This window comes from Triturus cristatus, chromosome 5_2, assembly GCF_964204655.1.
Source record: "Triturus cristatus chromosome 5_2, aTriCri1.1, whole genome shotgun sequence".
NCBI lineage: Eukaryota > Metazoa > Chordata > Amphibia > Caudata > Salamandridae > Triturus > Triturus cristatus.
Genome location: NC_140588.1, coordinates 968,654,374 through 968,677,157, shown reverse-complemented (window position 1 = coordinate 968,677,157; position 22,784 = coordinate 968,654,374). Strand labels below are relative to the sequence as shown.

Genomic DNA, 22,784 nt, shown 5'->3' with positions numbered 1-22,784 from the left:
CCAGGTATATAACAATTTGGTAAAACCTAAGGAGTGAAAACTAGATAACAATGATACCTATGTATTTCTGAAATGAGAACAAAATATAGTTTAGAAGCAGTAGTTATTTGCTCATCTCTGAAATGTGGGTACCCATACTAGCATAGGAATTATATAGTACATTTTTCAAATTGACTTCTTTTTTACACATTGTTTTACATTTGGAAGGCAGAAATGCATAAAAAGTCAATAGGTAATAACCGTTGCTGTACAATTGTGTTCCCCCTAAGTCTCCCTATAAAAAAATGGTGCCTCACTTGTGTGGGTTGGCCTAGTGCCAGCAACAGGAAATTGCCCAAAACGCAACGTGGATACTTCACATTTTTACAGTAGAAATTGACCCCTTTTTTTTTTTTTTAAAGTGTCTAGCTGTGGATTTTGAACCCTAGCTCAGCCAGCACCTAGGGAAACCTACCAAACCTATACATTTCTGAAAACTAGACACCCGGAGTAGTCCAGTGAAGTGTGGCTTGCATGGACCCGGGCTAGACTGTCCCCACAAGGCACAGGCTCAAAACTTATTTGTATATAGCTGGGTCTGAACTTGGTGGCAAAGTGAGCTAAAGAACGACGATGGATTCAACCCAGATCTGTGATTGGGGGTGAGTGTCTAAAAAAATGTCAGCACTCCATCCATCATCTCCTTGTGTTTGCTTTGTGTGTTCCCCCCCCCCCCCCCCCCACCCACGTTTCCTAACCAGAATCCCCTGCAAACCTCAAATTTAGCTGAAAAAAATCGCATGGTTCTCAAATTTCTGTATATGAATGTCGTCGGATCATTGGGCTGACAAATTTCCTTCCACCCAGCCGTTCCCCTAGGTCTGGCAGTAAGACTGGGGCAAATTTTTATTGGGGGCGGGAGCATGGCTATTGACCCCATCTTCCTCTGGGAGAGGGGGGCAGAAAGTCTGAATTATTTTGGGGTGGCGTGGGGGCATAGGCAGGCCTATTTTGAGCAGCCCCCCCCCCCTAAATACATTTACAAAATGAGTAGACGAGTGAGAGGGCCCAGGTGATTTTGTTCGTAGAAAAGCTTTGGATTAGTAGTAACAAATATTCCAAGATATCGAAACCTGTATGTTACTATAGTTGCTTCGCTCTCCGCTGGCAGGACCATGGCGGGCCCGTGGAGTAAAAATATCACCGATTTGGACCAATTGATGGTGTACCACGAATACCTCCCATAGTTGGAACCGATCTGGAGTATCCTACTAATTGAGGCTTGAGGCGACGCCACACAACAAAATGTCGTCCACATAGGGCGAGATTCTGTCTTCCCACTCATTTGCCCACTTTAACCCACGTATCAAAGGGTCCCCTCGTATCCAGCTTGCCAAAGGCTCGAGGATTAGTGCAAATGCAATTGGGGACAAAGGGCAACCCTGTCTTGTCCTTCAGTGTAAAGCAAAGGTCTTTGAGGTATGCCCGTTCACCACCACCTGCGCTCGCTAGCAGTTCCGCTTATAGAAGTCGGATCCGCTCAAGATAGGCCTTCCCCAGGCCCTTACACTCCAGGACAGCAAATGTATACGGCCACTCGATGGTGTCAAAGGCCATACGCCATCCAAGGACCGTATGGCAGCGCTTTCTTGAAAGTACCCCGTTCAGTCGACGCAGATTTAGTGCAGTATTTTGGCCCAGCATAAATCCAGACTGATCCAGTTGGACAAACTTCATTACAACTGGGAAAAGTGTTGCTAATATTTTTGCCAGAATTTGGACTTCTCCATTGACTAAAGATATTGGGCGGTATGAAGTGAATGAATCCGCTGGCTTTCCTGTCTTGTGAATCACCACTATGGAGGCCACTCTTTGGTCTGTGGGCAGTACTCCCTCTTGTTCACACTCAAGATGCATATTGAGCAGGTGGGGTGCCACCTTTGTGGCCGTCATTGTTGAGTTATATTGGGAGGCCGTTCGGCCCCATAGCTTTCCCTGCTTGTATGCGGATTATCGCTGCTACATTTTCCTCAGTCGTGAGATCAGCGTCCAGTGCTTGTTGGTCTTCCAAGGTTAATGTTGGATCTGTATGTCGGCTATTAATTCCCTTGACTCATCTATTGTGGCAGAAGACACGGGGAGTATAGTTGCGCGATCTCCCAGTTTGTATACTCTATGCAGTTGTGTGCAGTGTTTTACACTGGCGGCCTCGGCAGCTAACTCCCAATATTCCTTCACCTTAAGTTCCAAAATATGACCAGCTGTCTTATTTTGGGTATGTGTGGCTGCTTGCTCCCTAGTTCGAATGTTGCGCTCTAATTCTTCCATTTTTTTACACTCCTTTCTTCTGTCCCACTGCAAGGGAGAGGGCCTGACCCTTTTATCAGGGCCTTGTAGGCCTCCCAAATGACTCGTGAAGAATGAACAGATCCCACGTTCTCCACAAAGTAGTTTTCAGCGGCCTTAACTAGAGAGTTCTAATATGTGGGATTTTGAGGCACCAGGTATTAATCATCGTTCTGCGAGGGGGGGGCAGCACTCTCCACATATCAAGCCATTATCGGGGCATGGTCTGAAATGACCCTAGCTTAATGCCTGACCTCTGTAAAATTGTTTTTGGCCTGCCAGTGTTAGGATGTGTTTGATCCGGGATCTGCTGTTGTGTACTGCGGAGTGTAAAGTGTATAGTCGTTCTTGTCGGTGTGCCTCGCGCCATATATCTACCAAGCTCAAAGATTTGAGGAATTCGGCCATTGTGTTTCTCTTTAGGTCTATCTAGTTGGTCGCTTATCTAGTTGGTCGCTTAACGTCATATCGAGGTCTCCTCCAATTACGAGGTCACCCTCTGGCAAGTTCAGTAGCATCTCGCTCAAGTCTGGTAAGGCCATGTTGTGTAATGCTGGAGACATGTATACAGACAGGATATTTATGCACCTGCTCCTCCAGGTGCCTGACAAGGCCGCAAAGCGGCCATAATCATCCGTGCGTGGGTGTGTCACAATGAATGGAAGGTTTTTTCGCATTAGTATCCACGCCTCTGGACCCGGTGGTGAGGCCAGAGTGAACAACTAATTTATATCCCAATCTGTCCAGCGCCTTACAAGTATTCCCGACAGTCTTCGACTCCTGGTATGCGAAGGATGTCCCATCGTCGGACCGGCTTCAGGCCTTGGCTGACCCGCACCTCGTGTGCCACTGGTGTCTGGAGCATGACCTGAAGTTGTGCTCACTGTCGGGCCATGAATCCGAAATTTTTGCGGTAGCGGTCACAAAAGGTTACCCGGCGGTCGGCTGTGTCGCTGCTTGTTTCGTTTGAAGGGAAGGTCTCGAGACCTGTCGCGGAGCCACCACACCTCGTCCAAGTTTTTGAACTCTTCAGGTAAGTCGAAGCACAAGAAGGCGGCGAAGAAGCACAGTCGCTTTTCGACTTCTCCCTGTTGTTCGGCTGACACCTCATGGTATCCGGAGCATTATTGCTTTAAGGTTCCGTCTCTGGCGCCTGATTCTAGGACGACTCCGTGCCTCTCCCCGTTCTGGGAGCCGGGGCGTCCCCAGCCCAGCTTCGTACATTCTACGAAGTCCTCCGCTGTGTATTTGGGCAGCCCAACTCCGTTGGCTCGTCTTCGGGCCCCGCGGAGTCGGTTGTGGGTCCCGGGCCTTCAATGCCAGCAGCTACGGCCCCAGAGGGCCCCCATGGATCCAGGTCTGGATTGATACCGGTTGACCTTAATTGAACTCCTGCTCCCCCCCCCCCACTCCAATCCCAGTGTCAATGCCCCCTGGCACCGGCCGACGCAGTCCCCATCCTCATCCCCGAGATGTTCGCTTGTTTATCCCAGGTGTCCCTTATCGCCCTGAGGGTGGTGATGAGGAAAGGGAGGATTCGCTGGGCCCTTTGACAAACCAGCTGGAAGAATCGAACTGGAGAGAGGAATTGGGTGACGCCAGTGGTCTGGACACCTCCCTAGACCTTGTCATGCTTTCTCCCCCTGCCGCGGCTACGGAGGAGGGAGCGTTCTATGCAGTGGAGGTGCGTAGGGCTGCCAAGGCCTGGAGCTACCTACAGTGGCAGTCAGGACTAATCTAATTGAGGAGCTTCAACTGGTGGCAACTTCCTCTGTACCTCTTGCCCTTCAATGAAACCCTCATGGACATCCTTCTGGGTACTTGATCCAAGCCCAGCACAGGGGCTTCTGTGGAACGGACGATTGCCCACCGCCACTGCCCGGCTCCAGGCGATCCCATTTCACTCACCCAACACCCTTCCACCGAGGGCTTGGTGGTCCAAGCTTCTTCTTCCAAGGGCGCATTCCCTTCTGTACCCCCGGACAGGGAATCCAAGAAGTTGGATCATCTTGGGTAGTTCATGTTCTCTGCCTCCGGCTTGGCACTGCGGTCCGTGAATACTGTGTGCCTCTTGGGCGGATTCTCCCATACCATCTGGGATACGGTTGTGTAGGTGCTGCCTCAGTGCCCGAAGGAGGCCCTCTCCCAAGCCTTGGCAGATTGGAGAGACGCAGCAAAATTGACAATTCGCTGTGGACTAGATACCACCGACTCACTGAGCAGAACGATTACCACGTCGGTAGCCCTTCGGCGCTACGCCTGGTTGAGGCAGACTCGGGCCTGGAGCGCTTTAAGCATTCTCTGGCTACAGCTAGATCTGTAGGTCTCGCAGCGTCCTCCCGTCCACCAGTCTGCCTTGCGCCCCTTTCGCGGCTACGGAAGGGGCACCCCACCCTGTCCGACCCAGTCCAGCCACTGTGGGTGGCAGGATTCGCCATCACCTCCCCCACTGGCAATCCATCACGTCAGACAGGTGAGTTTTGCAGATAGTCCGAAGGGGCTACTCCCTCCCCTTCGAGACTACTCCCTCGTTTTTCGATCGCATGTCGGAGGATCATTTGGCGCTTCTCCACCAGGAAGTCTCAGCTCTCTTGCCCAACGGAGCTATCAAGAGGGTCCCTGCGCCAGAAGTAGGTGGTTGTTGGTATTCCCGCTACTTTCAGGTGCCCAAGAAGGAGAAAGGCCTGTGTCCAATCCTTGACCTCAAGGCCCTCAACCGCTTCCTCTGGAAGGAGAAGTTCAAAATGCTAACATTGGCTTAGGTCCTATCTGCCCGCGACCCTGGAGACTGGATGATGGCGTTGGACTTGCAAGACACCTATTTTCACATCCCCATCTTACCAGCCCACAGACGTTACCTAAAGATCACGGTAGGCCACAAGCATTCATGGTAGGCCACAAGCATTTTCTGTTCACCGTTCTCCCATTCGGCCTTATCTGCGGGTGTTTACCAAAGTGGTGGCTGTTTGCAGCTGATCTGCGCAGATCAGGGGTTAGTCTTCCACCAACTCGATGACTGGCTGTTGTAGGTGGGATCGCCCCAGGCTGTTGTCTCCCACCTCCAGACTACGGTGGACCTCCTGCATTCACTGGGGTTCACTATCAACGTGCCGGAGTCACACCTGACTCCCTCTGTCGCTCCCTTTCATCTGAGCTGTTCTGGACACTGCAGTTTCGGGCCTATCCTCCAGAGCAGCGAGTTCAGGATATTCGGGCTATTATACCGATGCTTCAGCCTCTATCCCGGATTTCGGTGAGATTGACCCTGAGGCTGCTGGGCCTCATGGCCTCCTGCGTCCTACTGGTGGATCATGCCAGATGGCATACATGGGCTCTGCAGTGGGACCTGAAGTTTCAGTGGACGCAGCATCTGGGGAAACTCTCCGACTAAGTCTAGATCTCGGAGGGAACTCCGCAACAACTGCAGTGGTGGTTAACGAGCCAGGATTGGGTCCGAGGCAGATCCCTTTTCCCTTCCCCCCCAACCAGACCTCACGGTGGAGACCGATGCATCACTCTTGGAATGGCTTGACCCCCTGGGAGAGGCGGAGATCAGACGAGTCTGGTATCCGGCGGAGTCCAGGCTCCATATAAACCTGTTAGACCTTCAGATGATTCGCTTGGCACTGGAGGCATTCCTTCCCTCCCTAAACTGGAAGGTAGTGCAGTTTTTCAGACACCACCACAGCCATGTGGAACTGCAACAAACAGGGCGGGGTGGGGTCGTGCATAGTCCAGTCTGGAGGGATGGCTACTTTGCCCGTTCTGTCCTCCAGGACTTTCTGGTGTGAACTTGGTTCGCAGTCCCTCCTCCGGGGTTTGTATTGCTGGGGTATCTCTTCTGATGTAAGGAATCTATAACTAAGTATTTCAGATCAACAAGTTACTTGCCTTCGGTAACGATGTATCTGTAAGAGATGTATATTAGTTATAGATTCCTTACCGCCCCGCCTATCCTCCCCGCTCTGCAAACTGACTTCTAGGGATTGGCACACTAGTTGTCCGTGTCTTTCATGGCTCTGTGCATCTCAAGTTGTCAGAACTGACAACGCGCAGGGGCGGTGTCTAAGTAGGCACCGCAACGTTAACCTGGCGACCACGACGCCGACGATGGACACAGAGTTGACTGATGCCACCTACCAAAGCGCGGGGGTACTGCTAAAGAAAAATTCTGCAGATCCAGTCTGACGCCTGGGGGCAATTCTAAGGTAAGGAATCTTTAACCCAAATGTCGCTTACAGATATATTGTTACCAAAGGTAAGTAACTTGTTCTACTTGGTTGGATGCTGCTGACTGCTTAGACTGGGCAGTTTGTAACAGCGTGGTGCTTCGGCAAGACATGAGCATGAGATTAAAGGGTTTTTTCGGGTAACATCCAAGCATCAATGAATATGCCGTTTGACGGCACCCAGCTCTTTGGAGGTAAGGCAAACTCTGCACTGGAGCACTTTAAAGAAAGCTGGATCACAGCATGCTTCGCATGCCTTCCTACACCCATGTGGCAGCATTCTCTGCAGTTTTGTCCATTTTGTGGCTTCAGAAAGGGCTTGATACAAAGTCAACAGCAAGGCCATCCATCCCAGCAACAGACACGCCCCCCCCCCCCCTCCTCCACACTCCATTCTTTTTGAGGTCTGGGTAGTGGCTCTGGTTGACATCCAGACCAGCAGGGGCAGCATCCTGCTCATTTGCAATTAGTCCAACAGCAGAACAGTCATTACCCTCACCCAAAGCCTGCAGTGGTTGTTGATACATTGCTGCTGTTTGGTAAGTGCACCTGGGAGAGGTGGATATGAAAGACCTGCCTCCATATTAGTTGGTTGGAGTTGCAATACATTTGTTGGTCATTAAAGGCATTCCTGTTGACTCAAGGGGAGGATTTTCAGGTTCTCATGGACTCACCACCACCAAGTGGTACTGCAACAAGCAGGGTGGGATAGGTTCTCGAGTCCCAGTTCCTGGAGGCTCTATCCCACTACAATAGGCTGAGGTGTCAGGGCATTTTCTTGAACCACCTGGTGGGCTCTTCAAACACCAGGGCAGGCAAAAGTAGCTGATGCCTAGCGGATCATGAATGAGAGTTACACATGGAGGCAGTGTAAGATGGCATTCAGCAATGGGGAGCACCCTGGCTCATTCTTCGCCACAGCTGAGGGTTCGCACTGCCAACATCTTTTTGCACACTGGAGCTCCCAGGAATGTGCTCTCTTGGAAACTCATTCCACCTAAAGTGGAGTCCTGGACTCCACAATGCCTTCATACCTCTACGTCTCCTGGCTCGAGCTCTGAGGATCAGGAACCACTTGGCCAAATCATTATAATGGCTCCGTATTACAGAGTGGGACATTAATTTAGTTCCACATTCCATGTGTACCCCATTTGAGCTGATTTCCTGGTTAACCTGGTACTAAAGACCAGAGTGGCATTTCTGCCGACGGTTGGCCAATTCATCACTCTTATTGTATTTTTTGCCCTGCTTCAGCCCTCGAAAGAGGTGACTCAATCACTTGGATCCAAAGAGTATTGTGTTGCTACATCGATTGTACCAAGAGACACTGTGGGGTTTCCTTGTGCAAAAAAGGGCACGGTAGTGCAGAATAGGACTATATCGTGGTGGATAGCCACTTGTGTTGAGATGTGCTTCACATTGGCCATCAAGCAGCCTCCAGAGGGTCTGAGGTCTCATTTGACCTGAGCCATGGCTGCTACCACTGCGTTCACATTTTGAGTACGTTTTCTGGACATGGGTCAGACTGTGGCGTTGGTGGCAATTGATACTTTCACTTTCAACAGCACTACTGTCTTCATAGCCAGGTCCCACGGGATTGGCAGTTTGCCTGTTTGGTTCCGCAGGACTTTTTGGTTTTAACCATTCGTCAAACCCTCCACCTTGAGTGGGTACTGCTTTGGTAACTATTCAGAAGGTGAAGAATCTGGAGTTAAAAGTATTCATCAAAAGAACAAATGTCTTGCCTTTGGTAATGCTCTTTCTGGTGGATAGTTAAACCACAGATTTCTCACAACTAGGATCTTAAAAAAAAAAAAAAATCTAATATGGTCCCAGTGTAGGTATGTGCACACTATCACATGATTCATTGTTAATCTCTTATGTCGAACGGTATGGACAGACTCCAGAAAGAAACCGGTGTCCGTGCGCAGGGGTGGTGGTTATACCAGCTTCGATGTCACGTTCTGGGAAGGAAAAAGCAAGTAAGGATCCTTAAGATGGCACCTGCTGGTTAACTGGAGCAATGTTTAGAAATCTTCACATACATTCTATCACCTGGTGCTATTCACAAGGTGAGGAATCTGCTGTTAGAGTAGCCACCATAAAGATGGTTACCAAATGTAACTTGCTCTTTGATGCCTGCTTCCTATCTCTGATTTGTCATTGGATATATATGCACACCCTTGTAACCCAGCGTTCTACTTTTCCTTTTCATACCTGTCTCTAATAAGTTACTAATCACATGTCATAATCTCTGAACTATAACACTTGTTAAAGTTGATAATCACATTCTCTCCAAGCATGTGGGCTCAAGGTATTAACTTCCCCTTCACATATTTGAAATGTTGGCAAGTCCAACATTCCCTTAATCCTTTTTCTTTCCCAGTTGGTCTTTTCTCAACCTTCTTCCTGTACCCAGACACCATATTAATCTTTTTATTGCAAATCCCAATTTTTTTAAAACTCTTTATTAAAACGTATGATGATGAGATCGACATTGAGAAAATTTATCTGCGCCACACTTTGTTTTACAATTTTGCAATCTTGTCATTTTACACTACATTGAGTTATGAAGACAACTGTTACTTCAGTGTTGATATTAGAGTCCTCGGTAAGCCTGCCAGGCCCCCCATATTTTTGCCCCCTTTTTGGGGACACCTTCTGCTTTTATAAATCGCACATGGTGTTGGCAGGCGCAGGTGTGCGCCTGCCAACACCGGTCTAGGTCTAATGCCCACTCTTCCAATATCGTGACCGTAATCGTCCCCCATTTCCTTGCCACATTCCTTTTTGCTATCACCGCTGCCAAAGAGAACCAACGTTTTGTATGTCTCGGCCAGTCCTCATTCCCAGAGGTTGCAAGCAAGAACCACTTAGGCTCTAGAGGTACCTTGGTACCAACCACCATTGCCATAGTGGTGACGATAGACCGCCAGTATACTTGCAGGATCGGACATTTCCATATAAGATGGTCAAAGGCACCTCCTGAACCATATACCCTGTGACGCAGATCATGATCACATCCCCCCCCCATACGGTGTAGGACAGTCCTGGGGTAGTACACTCTATATAGCACTTTCAGCTGTACAAGTCTAACGCTGGACCTTATTGCCACCTCTCTCGGGCCCTGGAGCACCTCGATCCATTCTTCATCTTCCAGTGAGCCCACATCTTGTTCCCAGGCCGCCCGTAGTGCGCCAGGTGGATCTGGGGAGAAATTTATACTCTTTTTTTTTTTATAAAAGAGCGCAACAGTTTTTTCCGGTATGTATTCTGTCAAGACCCTGTCTTCCAGAGTTGATGAGGCCTCCAACCTGCCCCCTTCTCGTATTTCATCACTGTATGACCCTGTTGGAGGTATTTGAGCCATTCCCCTTTACCTAAGCCATATTCTGCCTGTAGGTCAACAAACGTTCTGTATTCCCCTCCTCTTCATACATCTCCCAGCGTCTCTAGCCCCAGTAAATCCCACTTGGCGAAGCCCACCAATTTAGTTCTCTTTTAGCCAGTCTCCCGGCCAGAGGGGTGTCCTTTCCGTGAGTCTGTTCTCCCAGCCCAGGTATTTCGTCTCTGCTCTCCATACCTTAACTACCATCTTCGTGTGGTGCGGGAGAGTTTTCTCAATGTTTGGTATATAAGTGTCCTTGGTCCCTTCTAGCCCTTGGCCTTTGTCAACTCTGTACGCTGGTTCAGCTCTGTCAAACATCCATCCATTGACATTGGCCAATTGTGCTGCTCAATAATAACTGCAAACATCTGGAACCACCAGGCCTCCTTCATACATATCCCTCTGTAGTTTAGTCTGAGCAATTTGTGGGGCTGCTCCACTCCACTAGTGCACAGAGTTCTGAGTCTACTCACTTGAAGAATGACGGGGGTACCTCATATGGGATTTTTTGCAGTATGTATAGCATTCTGGGGAGTGCCATTGTTTTAAACAAGTACAAAAAACAATGTTCACAAGGAACTAATTTCTCTGAATAATGAAAGATCTGCAACTGAAGTAATTGCTCCAATTCAATTATAAACTAAAAATATTGTATACAGATGTGACCCTATATCGAGTCCAAGTGATATTTACATTAATTTGATTCCAATAAATCAAAACCACCCATACACTTTTTTGTCAGCAAGACTACCTGACTTCAGCCGAAGTAGGTAATTTAATTATACAATATCAAAAATAGTTACAAATAAATCTACATTAAATATTTTAGTGTGCCCCAGTGAAGTGACCATAACCTTTTAGGTGAATATTCTGTGACAAGATGAACGAACAATTGAAAAACTGGTTATTGGTAAAGTACAAAAGGATGAGCTGGATACATTTATAATTTCATTTTTTTAAGCTCTTTTGTCTGTAGTCGACATCGTTTCGACCTTCTAGATACGGGGTCTCATCGGGACCAATTTACTGGGGTATATAGTGTAACAGAGTAATTCCAACGTAATATCTACAGCGGATCAGTGCTGTAATATCGATGTGGTGGTTAAACCTGAAACCCACATAATGGCTCTATCCTAATATTGGACGATAGCAAGACTTGGATGATGTTCTAGCCCTTGATAGGGAATTCCGAGGTAGATTAACAGGACACTGTAATTGTGTAGAGCCGCGAATAGGCTCCATTGAAGCTGGCAGTGACTTAGTCACGCCGCTGGTGTGGTCACGGTCGACCATTGTTTTTTGTACTAGTGTACTTACCTAGCTCACAAGGATGTATGGGTCTCTTGTTTTCTTTAATATTATTTTAAACATGGTGGCCCGACCCATCATGGTTATGGGGAGGGAGTCTATCGAGTTGCCAGCCCACATTTTTGTGGTAGTAGACTAGGGCGTCTCTCGTTATATGAATTCTGAGGTATTTGAAACAGTTTTCTTCTATGGGGACATCGCATCTCGTGGTTAGAGTGGGAAGCCCTCCCGATAAGGGGTAAAGCAAATATTTGTCCCAATTGATCCCATATCTGGAGTACTCCCCGTAAATTTGAAAAATCTGCAGTATTCTATCTATTGACTCTCGGTTTTTCGACATATAACAGAATATCATCCTCGTAGATTGATATTCGATCTTTCCCTTCCCACCGGGATTCCCCAAATATGGGGGTCCTGATGCACCCATGCCGCCAACGCAAATAGTATAGGGGAGAGCAGGCAGCCCTGACTAGTTCCTCTTCGTAGACCAAACTCCCGCGACACCGTGGCATTAACCCGTACCCTTGCCATTGGCTGTTCGTAGAGGATCTTGATCCAAGCTATGAATATAGGGCCCATCCCCATGCTCTCAAGCACCGCAAACTGATAATTCCACTCTACACTATCGAATGCCATCCTAGCGTCAAGGGATAGTAGGGCCGCTTGTTTATCTGGGAATTTTGCTGTTAAGTGGAGTATGCCAAATCTATGGAGGTTCAATCTGGTACTCCGATGAGGCATAAAGCCTGACTGATCTGGATGCATTAAGAGTGGAGATCACCCCGGATAGACGCTAGGACAAAAGTTTGCCAAGCACCTTGACCTCATAATTGAGTAACTAGATCGGACATTATGACCCGCATGCCGTATCCAACAATTCTTTTAATCCTTTCAAGTGAATAACCGAGATTCAGCTGTGAACCCTTATTGATATTGGACCTGGCAGTTAATGGCATGCATTTTAGTCCTTGTCTTTTTTTTTTACTCTCTTGGACAGTTTTATATAAGCAGGTTTAGTATTAGTTTTACCCCCTCTAGTTTTCTGTAGCTTTTTCTGAAAGTATAATTCTTGAATTAAGTTCTTTCAAATGTTTGTTCTGAAATGTCCTTGGTGCTTGTTGTCTCTTTGGCCTCCTTTGTTCATTTCTTGTGTTGTATTAGCGAATCTGAACCTGGGTCCTATGTCCACTACTGGTGGTTTTTTTAAACTGTGTTTCTTCCTTATGTTTTTCCTTCAGGATGTTGTTGTGCTATTAAAACATTGAGGTCTGTTAAGGTTTGAAACTCCTGAGGTTCTCATTGATGCTCTTCTTTCTCTCCTGCCTCTTACATAGCTGTTTGGCATGAATGAAGACAGATCAATGAGGAATAGCCAAAGATATTTTTGGATGTCTTTCTTAGCTTTCCTCCATTAGTTCTCATTGCTTTGTTTTCAACTTTCTGGTTGACCAGACTGTTTCTCTGGCATCTTCAGTCCCATTTCATCATTCCTTTCCATAATAATCTTTGATTAGGCCCAGGCCTGACCTCTCATTATAGCTCATATTTCTGATGGAACTCCACTTAAGTTCTGGTAGACCAGCAACCCCTTGCTTCGCCTTTTCCCAGTCCCATAGAAGAAAAGGTTTGGGTGTCCCTTTCAACTTATTCAGTATCTATTATCTGCTTGCATGACAATTACTGACCGTCTTCTGTCTGTGAATGGTTCCCCATCCGTGATGAAACTTTGGTTCTTTTTTTTATCGTATTCTTTGGGCCTTATCGTGTTGGGTGTTAGTCCGTTACCTTCTATCTAAGCTCCCACCAATGTATGGTTAATGTATGTACCCTACACAAAGGTAAAAACCACTCTTATCCTTTACATACTTGCCTGTCCCCCACTGGCCAATACCTGTAGTGTGCTCCATAGATATTTTGCATCTTGACTTATGGGTATCCATCTGCTGCAATGCCTGAAGCATGTGTACAATTACTGCCTGCTTTGCCTTTTGTCCAAATGTGTGGCTCCATCTGCACCACTCGGCCACCTTTTAGAAACATGTTCTGCAGTCTTCCAGTTTGTGAGGGCAGTTCTCTTTGCAGTCTTTGTTTTGCAGCTTTGTCCTCTGCCTAGGTTATGGCACTTCGCTATCCCCACTCCGAAGTCCTACACCCTGCAGTGTAACTCACTCATTTTTTCTTCTGGCCTCACACCTTGTTCACCTCTTCACTGTTTTTTTTTCTTTTAGAGCATGGCTGATCTGGACTTAGTCACATCTTCTGACAGCACTCATTAACCAGTTCCTACCCCTTCTACCACACCAGCAGGGGCTTCGGTTTTTGCTTTACCTCCTATGCTTCCTTACCCACCTTTGGGGATGGTACAATTTCACTCTTTGGGTGAAGGGGATTATATTTTGTGTCCATTCAGACATGAACCCTAAACCTAAGACCTATTTGGTGGCTACTTAATGTTTTTGGACTCAAAGACTATTTAACATGTTTTGTACATAGGTACCCTATGAGAAGTGTCACATGCATTGAGAACCAAACAGAATGATTTTAGGTTATCTCCTACTGTAAAACGATTTCAGGTGCACTTGGGTTCTATTGCAGACAAATCAGTTGGGTTTATGCTGAACTTTGTTTTGGAGTGTTAATCCTACTTTATTTGTTGAAACAACCAAATTGGTAGCTTAAGGCTTAGCACACTACTTTAAAGTTTTTATGTTGTAGATTTGAATGCTAGAAATTGCATTATGTTTATTTTATACATACAAGATGTACATTGTTTTTAGTACCCTTTCAGTTTTCACTAGATTCAAAGGGTGCTCCAATGTGCATCTTGCTTTAATTTACCCGTGACATTTTATTTTAACTTGTCTGTAGGATTACTCTCGTGCATTACAATGGTTAACATTTTTTTTCCTCTCCTCACAATAGCCCGTTATTTGTAACATGGAAGATTGGCCGAGATAAACGATTGCGGGGATGCATAGGTACTTTTTCTGCCATGAACCTGCATTCCGGACTCAGGGAGTACACACTTACCAGGTAAGAGGTTTTGTTAATCTTATTCGATCATATGTTAGTGAAATGAACATTGCAAAATGTCACCCTCTTTTCTCTTATATCAATCTTGTCATCTTAGGTCACCATATAAACCAATTTAAAGTCCCTAATCCTACACCTGGTGACCTCATCCTGTCCTTTATCTGCAATTCCATTTAGTGTGCCAATACAATGGCACTGTAAATTGGCTGCAGTGGTTTATCAGGTTTGTTTACTCTTGAATCTAGGCTCACTGATTACGGAGGCCTGTTTTTCTTTCTACAGCTTTCATAGCTTTTGGAGGCATATTTTGTTTTCCATTGCAAAGTCTGTTTTATTGTAGCGTATGTATGCACATGATTTTTTCTTTAAGTAGTTGCCTTTGAGAGGTGTCCTTTGATCGCTTTCTCTGACTAGGCTGCTGATGTGTAAATGGCTGAAGCCCCTAAACCTTATACATTGCTGATGGACTCTAAAGTTTTCTCAATATATCTGTTTTGTATGTTCTTGATGTAACTTGAAGACCTTTTTACATTTGGTTATCTTAAAGACTTCCTCCCTGCTTGTGCCGTTGCATTGAACGTTGTGTACAGAAATCACAGCTTTGTATTTGGCTGATAAAATCTGACACTAAACTGGATGTACATATGAACTTTTCTTCTTGACCCCTCAAGAGTGATAAGTGTAAGCAGTTGGGGTGATGAATGTGATAGTGAAAAAGGTCTAAACTACTTGACCAGTCCATTGTATGTGCTCTGCTTAGAAAAGCATTTGAACTCTCCTATGAAATGCTAGTGGTGTTCAATTCCAGCATCAAGTTAAAAGGGGGTATGCAAAAGAAAACCTTCCCGAGGGATGGAGCAGCATGATGCATCACTATCTGCTGCCAGGAGAAAGCGAGACGGTATGCAAGAAGACAGATGTGATCTCACTACAGACAAACCGTGGCCCAGTTTTACATAGCATAGCGATCCTTCAACAATTGTATACTAGATGGTGTTACTGTGCCGGCTCTAATGTCCTCAATTTGCCAGTTGGTGCCACTCTCTCTAGTCTCTTTTCCACTAGTTTTCTCCAGCACTCCTACCTTTTTGGCTCTTTAAAGTGAAAGATAGTCTTGCAATCTGTTTGTAACCTTGTTCTCGAGTTGTACTTCGTGTGTGATGTGGTAGTTCCTTTTTAGGTCTCGCCTGACCCAGCGCATGCGCTGGTCTGGCGAGACTTATTGAGAGGGCTCCAAAAAGTGCTACCAGGCCAGCCTAGCGCTACAGTGCATGTGCGCGGGCGTGTGCTTTACCGCGATTACTTTCACTTTTGCGGCCGCGCGGCCGCTTTGATGTTTGATCGTGATCGCGATCACTTTCGCCCCTGAAATGGAATACTTTAAGAGTTTTTACAGTTACTGAGAAATTGGCCAGTGTTTTAGCTTGTAAAGTTAAAGACATCAAAACGGAGCTGTTTCATAGTTGGTTTTCAATAACTGTCGGTCTGAGACGCCACAAGATTATCCGCACTTAAAGCCCTGCTTCATAACCACTACTAAGCTAGCTCGTGTTCCTGATATGCAGTCTGTGCTGCATTTAGTGTGTTTGCCAAATAGTGTTGTGTGATGCGCATGTATCTTTTCGTTTGAAAAGCTAATGTTTCCTTAGCCTGCCTTTCCATTTGTATATTTCAAATGTGTTTTTTAACATTTTTTTTAATGAAATACTTTTCTTCAGAAAGCACGCTTCTCACAAATTGCACCCGAGCATCAGGTGTCTGTCCCAGCACCGCAGCACTTTGGGGGTTTTGTGTGGGACTTCCTGGGAAAGTGAGTGTGACCCATTGTCGGCTTTCTCTTCTATTGCCCTGGCTGCTGCCCTTGAAAAGCTAATGTTTCCTTAGCCTGCCTTTCCATTTGTATATTTCCAATGTGTTTTTTAAAACATTTTAATGAAATACTTTTCTTCAGAAACACGCTTCTCACAAATTGCACCCCGAGCTTCAGGTGTCTGTCCCGGCACCGCAGCACTTTGGGGGTTTTGTGTGGGACTTCCTGGGAAAGTGAGTGTGACCCATTGTCGGCTTTCTCTTCTATTGCCCTGGCTGCTGCCCTTGCTTGCTGTGCTATTAGCTTACTTTTTTATGCATTGCCGGGATTAAGCAGGAGCCTTTGCTTTAAATCAGCATCCGATTGAACTGCTACTAAACTGCTGTAGAGGTTTTGTTACTAATTACACGTAAAAACTGCTGTGTAAAGATGATTGAAAATCAACGGAATGAGTAATCGTAGCACTGACTAGCAGTCACTTTAAATAGTAGACTGGAAGTTCCTAGCATTATGAATAAAATGGAACATTACAGTCAAAACAATGAGAGGAAAAAAGTACGTGCCTAGAAAATCCAAAATGTATAAGAAAACAAATCTCTGTGCTAAATTCTATACAATAACCAGAACACTCATTTTACATCCAGAATATTTGAGGTGGATGGTGCTGGACTTCAGCTTCCATTATCTACCTTATTCTTAAGGCCTTTTAACAGGAGATCTTATGCATCACTTTCACGGCCGCTTTGCATAGCCGATAGGTCTCGCTTTTGGGACCTTATAAGTATTTAGTTATGCAACTGTTGCATGGCTAAACACTTATAAGGTCCCAAAGGCAAGACCTATTGGCTATGCCAATGCTTGTTTGTTTGAGGCAGCGTGAGCGCTGTTCCTTGCCAGTTCATTTGTACCTTAAAAAATCTAAAAAAGCTTAACACCCACCCATTACTTACCATTGGTTGGCTTCCTTATCAATGTAGTTTCCTTTCTTCTCATTGGTCTGTGCCTTCAAGATTCACTTTCTCTTAGTGTGTTCGTCAGATCCGTAAAGCAGGGATCAAGTACTGCTTCCTTTCAGCACCCAGTGTCCTTCCAACGGTGCACGCTTTTGGAGGAACTTTGAAATATTTTACTTGTAGCACGTCAGAAGATTGCGTGTGTTTGCAAGATGTCTTGCACACACTCGTCGTTGCTTGCCCTTTCCCCTCCCGCTGTCATTTTGCTGCCCATCCTTTCCTCTTCCAGGGATCCCTTGTGTTGCTTGTCCTTCCCACTCTCCTTCTGCCACTGCCCAGGTTAATCCGTCCCTCACCCGCCATAACAAGCGTTATGATGCAGCCATTGCTGGCTGCATCCGAGCGCTTTTGACCCTCCCTGCCATCCAAAGTTTGCTTGTCTCGCTTGTCTTCCAAACGAAACCAAAAAGGTTTGCAAAGCGAAATAGCTCTTGTATGCAAGAGCTGTTTGCTTTGGTAAATTTGTTTAAACGTCCTGTTACTCCCTCCAATCCCCCCACCGGTAGCTTCTTGTTGCTCTCCTGCTTGCTGTGACCCTCCTTTGTAATCGCCTGCTATCACTGCTGTTGTAACATGGTGACATTCACTTTTTAAACCAACTTCCTAACAGTCATGTTTATTATTCCTCTTTGAGGGCCCGGCACATTCAACTTTTTTTTATTCCCCGCTCTAACATTTAAATAAACGTAATGCTGCATCATGATGCATAGACATCACACCGGTTTGTACTGTAAAGGTCCTTTTTGTAAGTGTGCATAATCCTCACGTTATTTGGAGCTATTGTGCGGTTTGCTTCTCTGTTCTGTATGTGTTCTGTAATTGAGGGGCCTCTGAGTTCTTGTAGGTCAGCTGGTTCCTTCTGACTGTTTTGAAGGTGGCTGACTCCTCATGCTTTGAGGTTGTGCATTATCTTGGTAGTATTTCTCACTGTGTTTTATAGTTATATTCCTTGTGTGTGTCTTTCTTGTGTTGCAAGGCTGTGCACGCCTTTTCATATTCTGTGTTGTGAGCCACCCAGCCCCTACATTACATTGTGACAAACTGGCTTCCTGAGGTCCGGGTGCGGCCCGAGGGCTTAAATAAAGGTGGTGCAGACCGCTCACTGTCGGAGCCTGTAACTAGTACCCCAGCCAGTGTGGTGCCTTTATTACTGGTACGTTTGAGACCTAATGGAGGCCAGTGCGCCCTGACGTCCATTCAGCTACACTTGCGACAAGTGGGATGTGCGCCGAGGTGTGCGGTGGCTGTCGGTGCATGCCTGCCCAGCAGCGACGCAAAGGCAGCGACCTCCCGTAGCACAAGTGATGGACGGCAGAGTGTGCACATCCCAGGAAGTGTGCTGTGGCAGAGCAGGCCCCTCTCCTGAGAGTCTCTGGCTGAGGCGGTGCGAAGGGCAAGGCTGTGCGTGCCCCCCCCATCACCATGGCAGAGTGAGCGTTTCGGCGCGTGCTGCCAGCCCAATTGGGGAGTTCCTAACTGCAAGCTGTTGGCGAGGGAGCAGGGGTGGCCCATACCCCCCAAATATGCATCTGTAGGCCTGCACACTATAGAGGCCTCCATGCGCGCCTGCCTAGTGAATGGCTCAACCTAAAAGGGCCACCACTCAGTGGCCAGCATCGATCTCATATTTTCCCCTCCTCCCCCCCCACACCCCCACACCCCCCTCCAGGTTATACTCTGCAAAGGGAGGTGTGACGTGTCCAGGGAGGCGAGGGGCCATAACACACAAAGGATAGAAGAGAAAGCAAAGGCATAAAACTGAGTGAGCAGAAATCAATAGAAATGTTACATTTGCCAGTACTGTAACTAAGAAAGGACTTACACACTTGTACTACAGAGGAAATGGGGTGAAGGCAGTGCAAAAGTCTGTGTGCATACAGACAGAAGGCATAAGACCCCAACACCTTGAGACATAAAAGCACCAAGTTATCAGAAACATGTCACAGCAGGACCCAGCTGCAGCCCCGGCGGCAACCTCCCCCCCCCCCCTCCCCCCATGCCCCTCCCAAAACGCTCTGCCACCGCCCGCCAGCTGACGGAACAGACCACGCCTGTGTCAAGATGGCGCGTTTGCAGAATTAATTTTGCGCCATGAGGGAGACAGAGGACAGAGGTCAATGTTACATATGTGTGAAGACTAATTATAAGACTGATTAGAGAAATTACCTAATACAAGGACGGGACACTATTTCGATGCAGCCGTAACAGCACTCTTTGACCCCCAATTGAATCCGGATTACGAAAGATTCAAGCTCCGACAGGCACGACAGAATGAAGGAGTTGGTGGACACATTCTTCGCCCAAATGCGCAAACTGGCTAGCACTGGCATTGACAAACTGCATGAAATCAGTGCCCAGTTAATTCAGGGTTGCAAGTCATCCAGTCTTTGCAACTCATTTTGTGGCAACCGAGAATTCCACTCCATGCCATCTTCATCCTGGCCCTCTCACACGAGCCGGACGGACAGCAGAGCGAGTGACATGGAATCAGCCCTGGCCTGTCAGTCATTGGGCCCTCCGACACCAGTGGTGAGGGTGAAGGATGAACAGGTAGAAGCCATTCAGAGGCATCCTACAAGACCACTAGGTGCTTTCACTTTGAAGCCCTGAGACCGGCCCTGTGGGTCCACCCACTATCCTACCGAGGGTGTCTGGCACAGGGCAAGAATTGTTTAAAGTGCAGCCGCATCAATCATTGTGCCAAAGTGTGCCTTAGTACAGGAGCTCTGGATGGGGTAACAGCAAAAAAGCAGAAGAGGTGCGACGTTTCCACACTGTGTACAGAGCTTTCAGCAGTTCGCGTCTCCATAATGGTTTGTTTATGTTGATGTCCCTCATGTGCCTATATTCTGTCCATGACAAGATACTGCTGATTCGCGCCTTTTTGCTTTCCTTTTCACAATGTCAACTTATGCCCCTCTCCCAGTGCAGTACTCAGGAGAAGCCAGAGGTTTTTTCCCCTATTTTGTATAGCAGCTTGGTTGCTATGCAGCTTGGTTGAAAATATGAAAGTAGAAATAAACAAAACTATGATGTAGCCAGCGTTGTCGTTTTTGTACAGATCTGTTCTGTTTTGGTGGCCCTTGTTACAAATTTGATCTACAAAGCGCCCATCCCAGTGCTTGGTATAATTAGCAATTTTGCAGGATGGTCGCAGCACAAGCGATCTGTTTCGCAAGAAGCTATAAGACTGTTGCGTCTGGCCTTGCTTCAGGTCTGCACTGAGCCAAATTGCCCTTCTTTAGCTAGTCTCTTTGAGCCCACTTGCTGGTGCATCAGGTTTCCTTTCAACCAGACTGTTGGAATTTCCATTCCTCCATAAGGGACTGGAAACTTTATTGTATAGTAAATAAAAGTTGGCATTGAAGCCACTGAATGAAGTCTGGGCTCTTGAAATTTAAATGTAAAAATGTTAAGTTCATGCTTTAATCAACGTTCTTTTAGGCCGTTGAGTTTTGAAATAGTGGAAAGCAAATTTACACCAAGCTGAATCAGACGTTTGAAATCGTTTGATTTTCTTCTGTGCCACAAGTGTCCTGTGCCTGCCATTCTAGTGCTACAGCATCTCTTGCTCATTTGATCTGCTACTTTGTTTCTGGTCCTTGAGAAACATGATTGTTAGGGGACTTTTGTTCTTGGGTCTATCCTGCGTTAGCCTTTGCTGTGTTGCTAATGTGATATGAACACGTGGCAAGATGCAGCCCTTGGTGGTCCTCAACATCGACATGTTGATAAACCTATATATCAGAAATTGTTTAGAATTGATTCATGATATCAAGTTATACCATTTCATTGGTGAACCAGGCAGATCATTCAACATTGAGGGTATTTTCTTGTAGTGCAGCTATGGTGATCTTCTGTGCTGATTTTCTCTGGGGAGGGTGCTATTTCAGTCTGAAATCCCTTGTTTACCTTGATACACTTTGCCCTGTAATTAAAACTAGTTGTTTGGCCCTCATGTAGGATGAAACATTCGCAAGAGGGGCAGGAAATAATTATGACCATGCTTTACTTGTGGAACTTTGCCATTGCATGAGCTAAGATCTCTTGTTGTACATTGGCTGTCGGCAAGGGCATTGGATTGAGCTAATTTAAAGACTATCCAGGCCATTGGCAATAGTGTTCTGTAAAATACACATGACCCTTATGTCTGCTGCCTGTCATTTCTTTCTATCAGTGCTTCTTGGCTCCTCTGTGTGGCTTTGTCCCTCTAAACAACGGGCTTATGTTAGCTTGAGGAAGCTGAGAAACCCCAGGTACCTCTGTGAATGGCACGAGTGCGAAGATATCTTTGCTTACTCCAGTATTGGAACTTTCATAGATTCCCATAGCTTGTATCATTCCCCGTCGTCGGAATGGGAGTCCCCGGTAAATAAAAATACCACAGGAGTAGGTACACAAAAAGAAAAAAGGCCTAGATCTCATCTCATTTTGTAGCATATCCACCTTTTTTGTAAAAGAGACCAAAAACACTGAACAACCAATCAGAACAGCCTCACCCCATAGAACCCTCCTGAGAGAGCCTCAGATTTTCTACCGCACGTTGTGCAAGGGAGTCTCCACTGAGCTCTGCTCAGTTTTCTTCATCTTTTCAACTTCAAAATCTTCATTATGTCTGATAAGGAAAAGAAGGCTTTATTCAAAGCTTGTGCCACCTGTTCTAAAAATAGGCTTTATGTGGAGGACAAAGACTATTTGTTTGTACCCGGGCCACAAGGCTATACTGACTGCAAGATTTGTAGAACCTTCTCTACAAAAACCTAGAGGGCCCGTGAGGGACGTCTGCTCACCTAGCTGCAAAAATTGAAGTCATGGAAAGACGATGTTTCAAGTGACGGTGATGCCTCCTCTGTGACATCTTCGAGGAGATCACAGAAAAGGGGTAGGTCTTATCCTTCAACTTCTTTAGACCCCCCCCCTCCCCCCAATGCCTTTCAAAAGACCTCTGATAGGTCTGACAAGTGTAGTCCCTAAATCTCCTCACTGAGGTGTAAAGGAGAGGGAAGGACTGGTTTATTAGGGTTCATTTGGTAAGAAGACGAGCCATGGGTCTTCTGTTTCACCTCTGCCCTCTGAGAAACAATGTTTAAAAAACCAGCCTCTGTCCCACCTGAGGGAAAAGCGGAAAGGAAAATGTGTTCGTCGACCACGCAATCAGTTCCGTCGGCGACAGCTTCAAAAATTCAACCGGCGTCGAATTCGGCTCTGTCGACGGGCTTGTCGTCGAGAGCTTCGTCGTCTGCATTGACTTCGTCGACGACGCCACAAACTGAGGTACCTCTTAATACGTCTTCGACGCCTACAATGACTACTTCTGTGTCGACGAGGATGACTATGATTGAGTAGACGGCTACCACGTAGTCTATGACTATGTCGACAGCTTCCAGTCTCGACGACTGTTCCGTCAACGGTGGCTTTTTCGTCGTTGACAGTTCTAACTTCGTCGCCGGTGACTCCGTCAACTATACAAAGTGGCAATCAAGACGTCGCATTACCCCGGAAATGACTTCCCCAATGAAAGTAACACCACTGCCTCCTGCACTCCTTTTGGAAGAAGAGTTTCCAGAGGATGACGACTGGGTCTTACGGGGGTGCAAATAGCCCATCCCAATTGCATGTAAAGTATCAGGACTCAGACTCTGAGGACTATTATATGGAACAGCAATATCTGCCTCAAT

The 22,784-nt window shown here is 46.6% G+C and overlaps 1 protein-coding gene across 1 annotated transcript in view; it reads left to right on the top strand.

Annotated features, from left to right (window-relative positions):
* AMMECR1 (AMMECR nuclear protein 1) overlaps window positions 1-22,784 on the top strand; it is a 533,815-nt gene that overhangs the window by 111,202 nt on the left and 399,829 nt on the right. Inside the window, exon 2 of the mRNA XM_085608176.1 lies at window positions 14,173-14,283. Coding sequence (XP_085464302.1) covers window positions 14,173-14,283 — 111 coding nt within the window. The remainder of the gene's footprint in view (window positions 1-14,172; window positions 14,284-22,784) is intronic.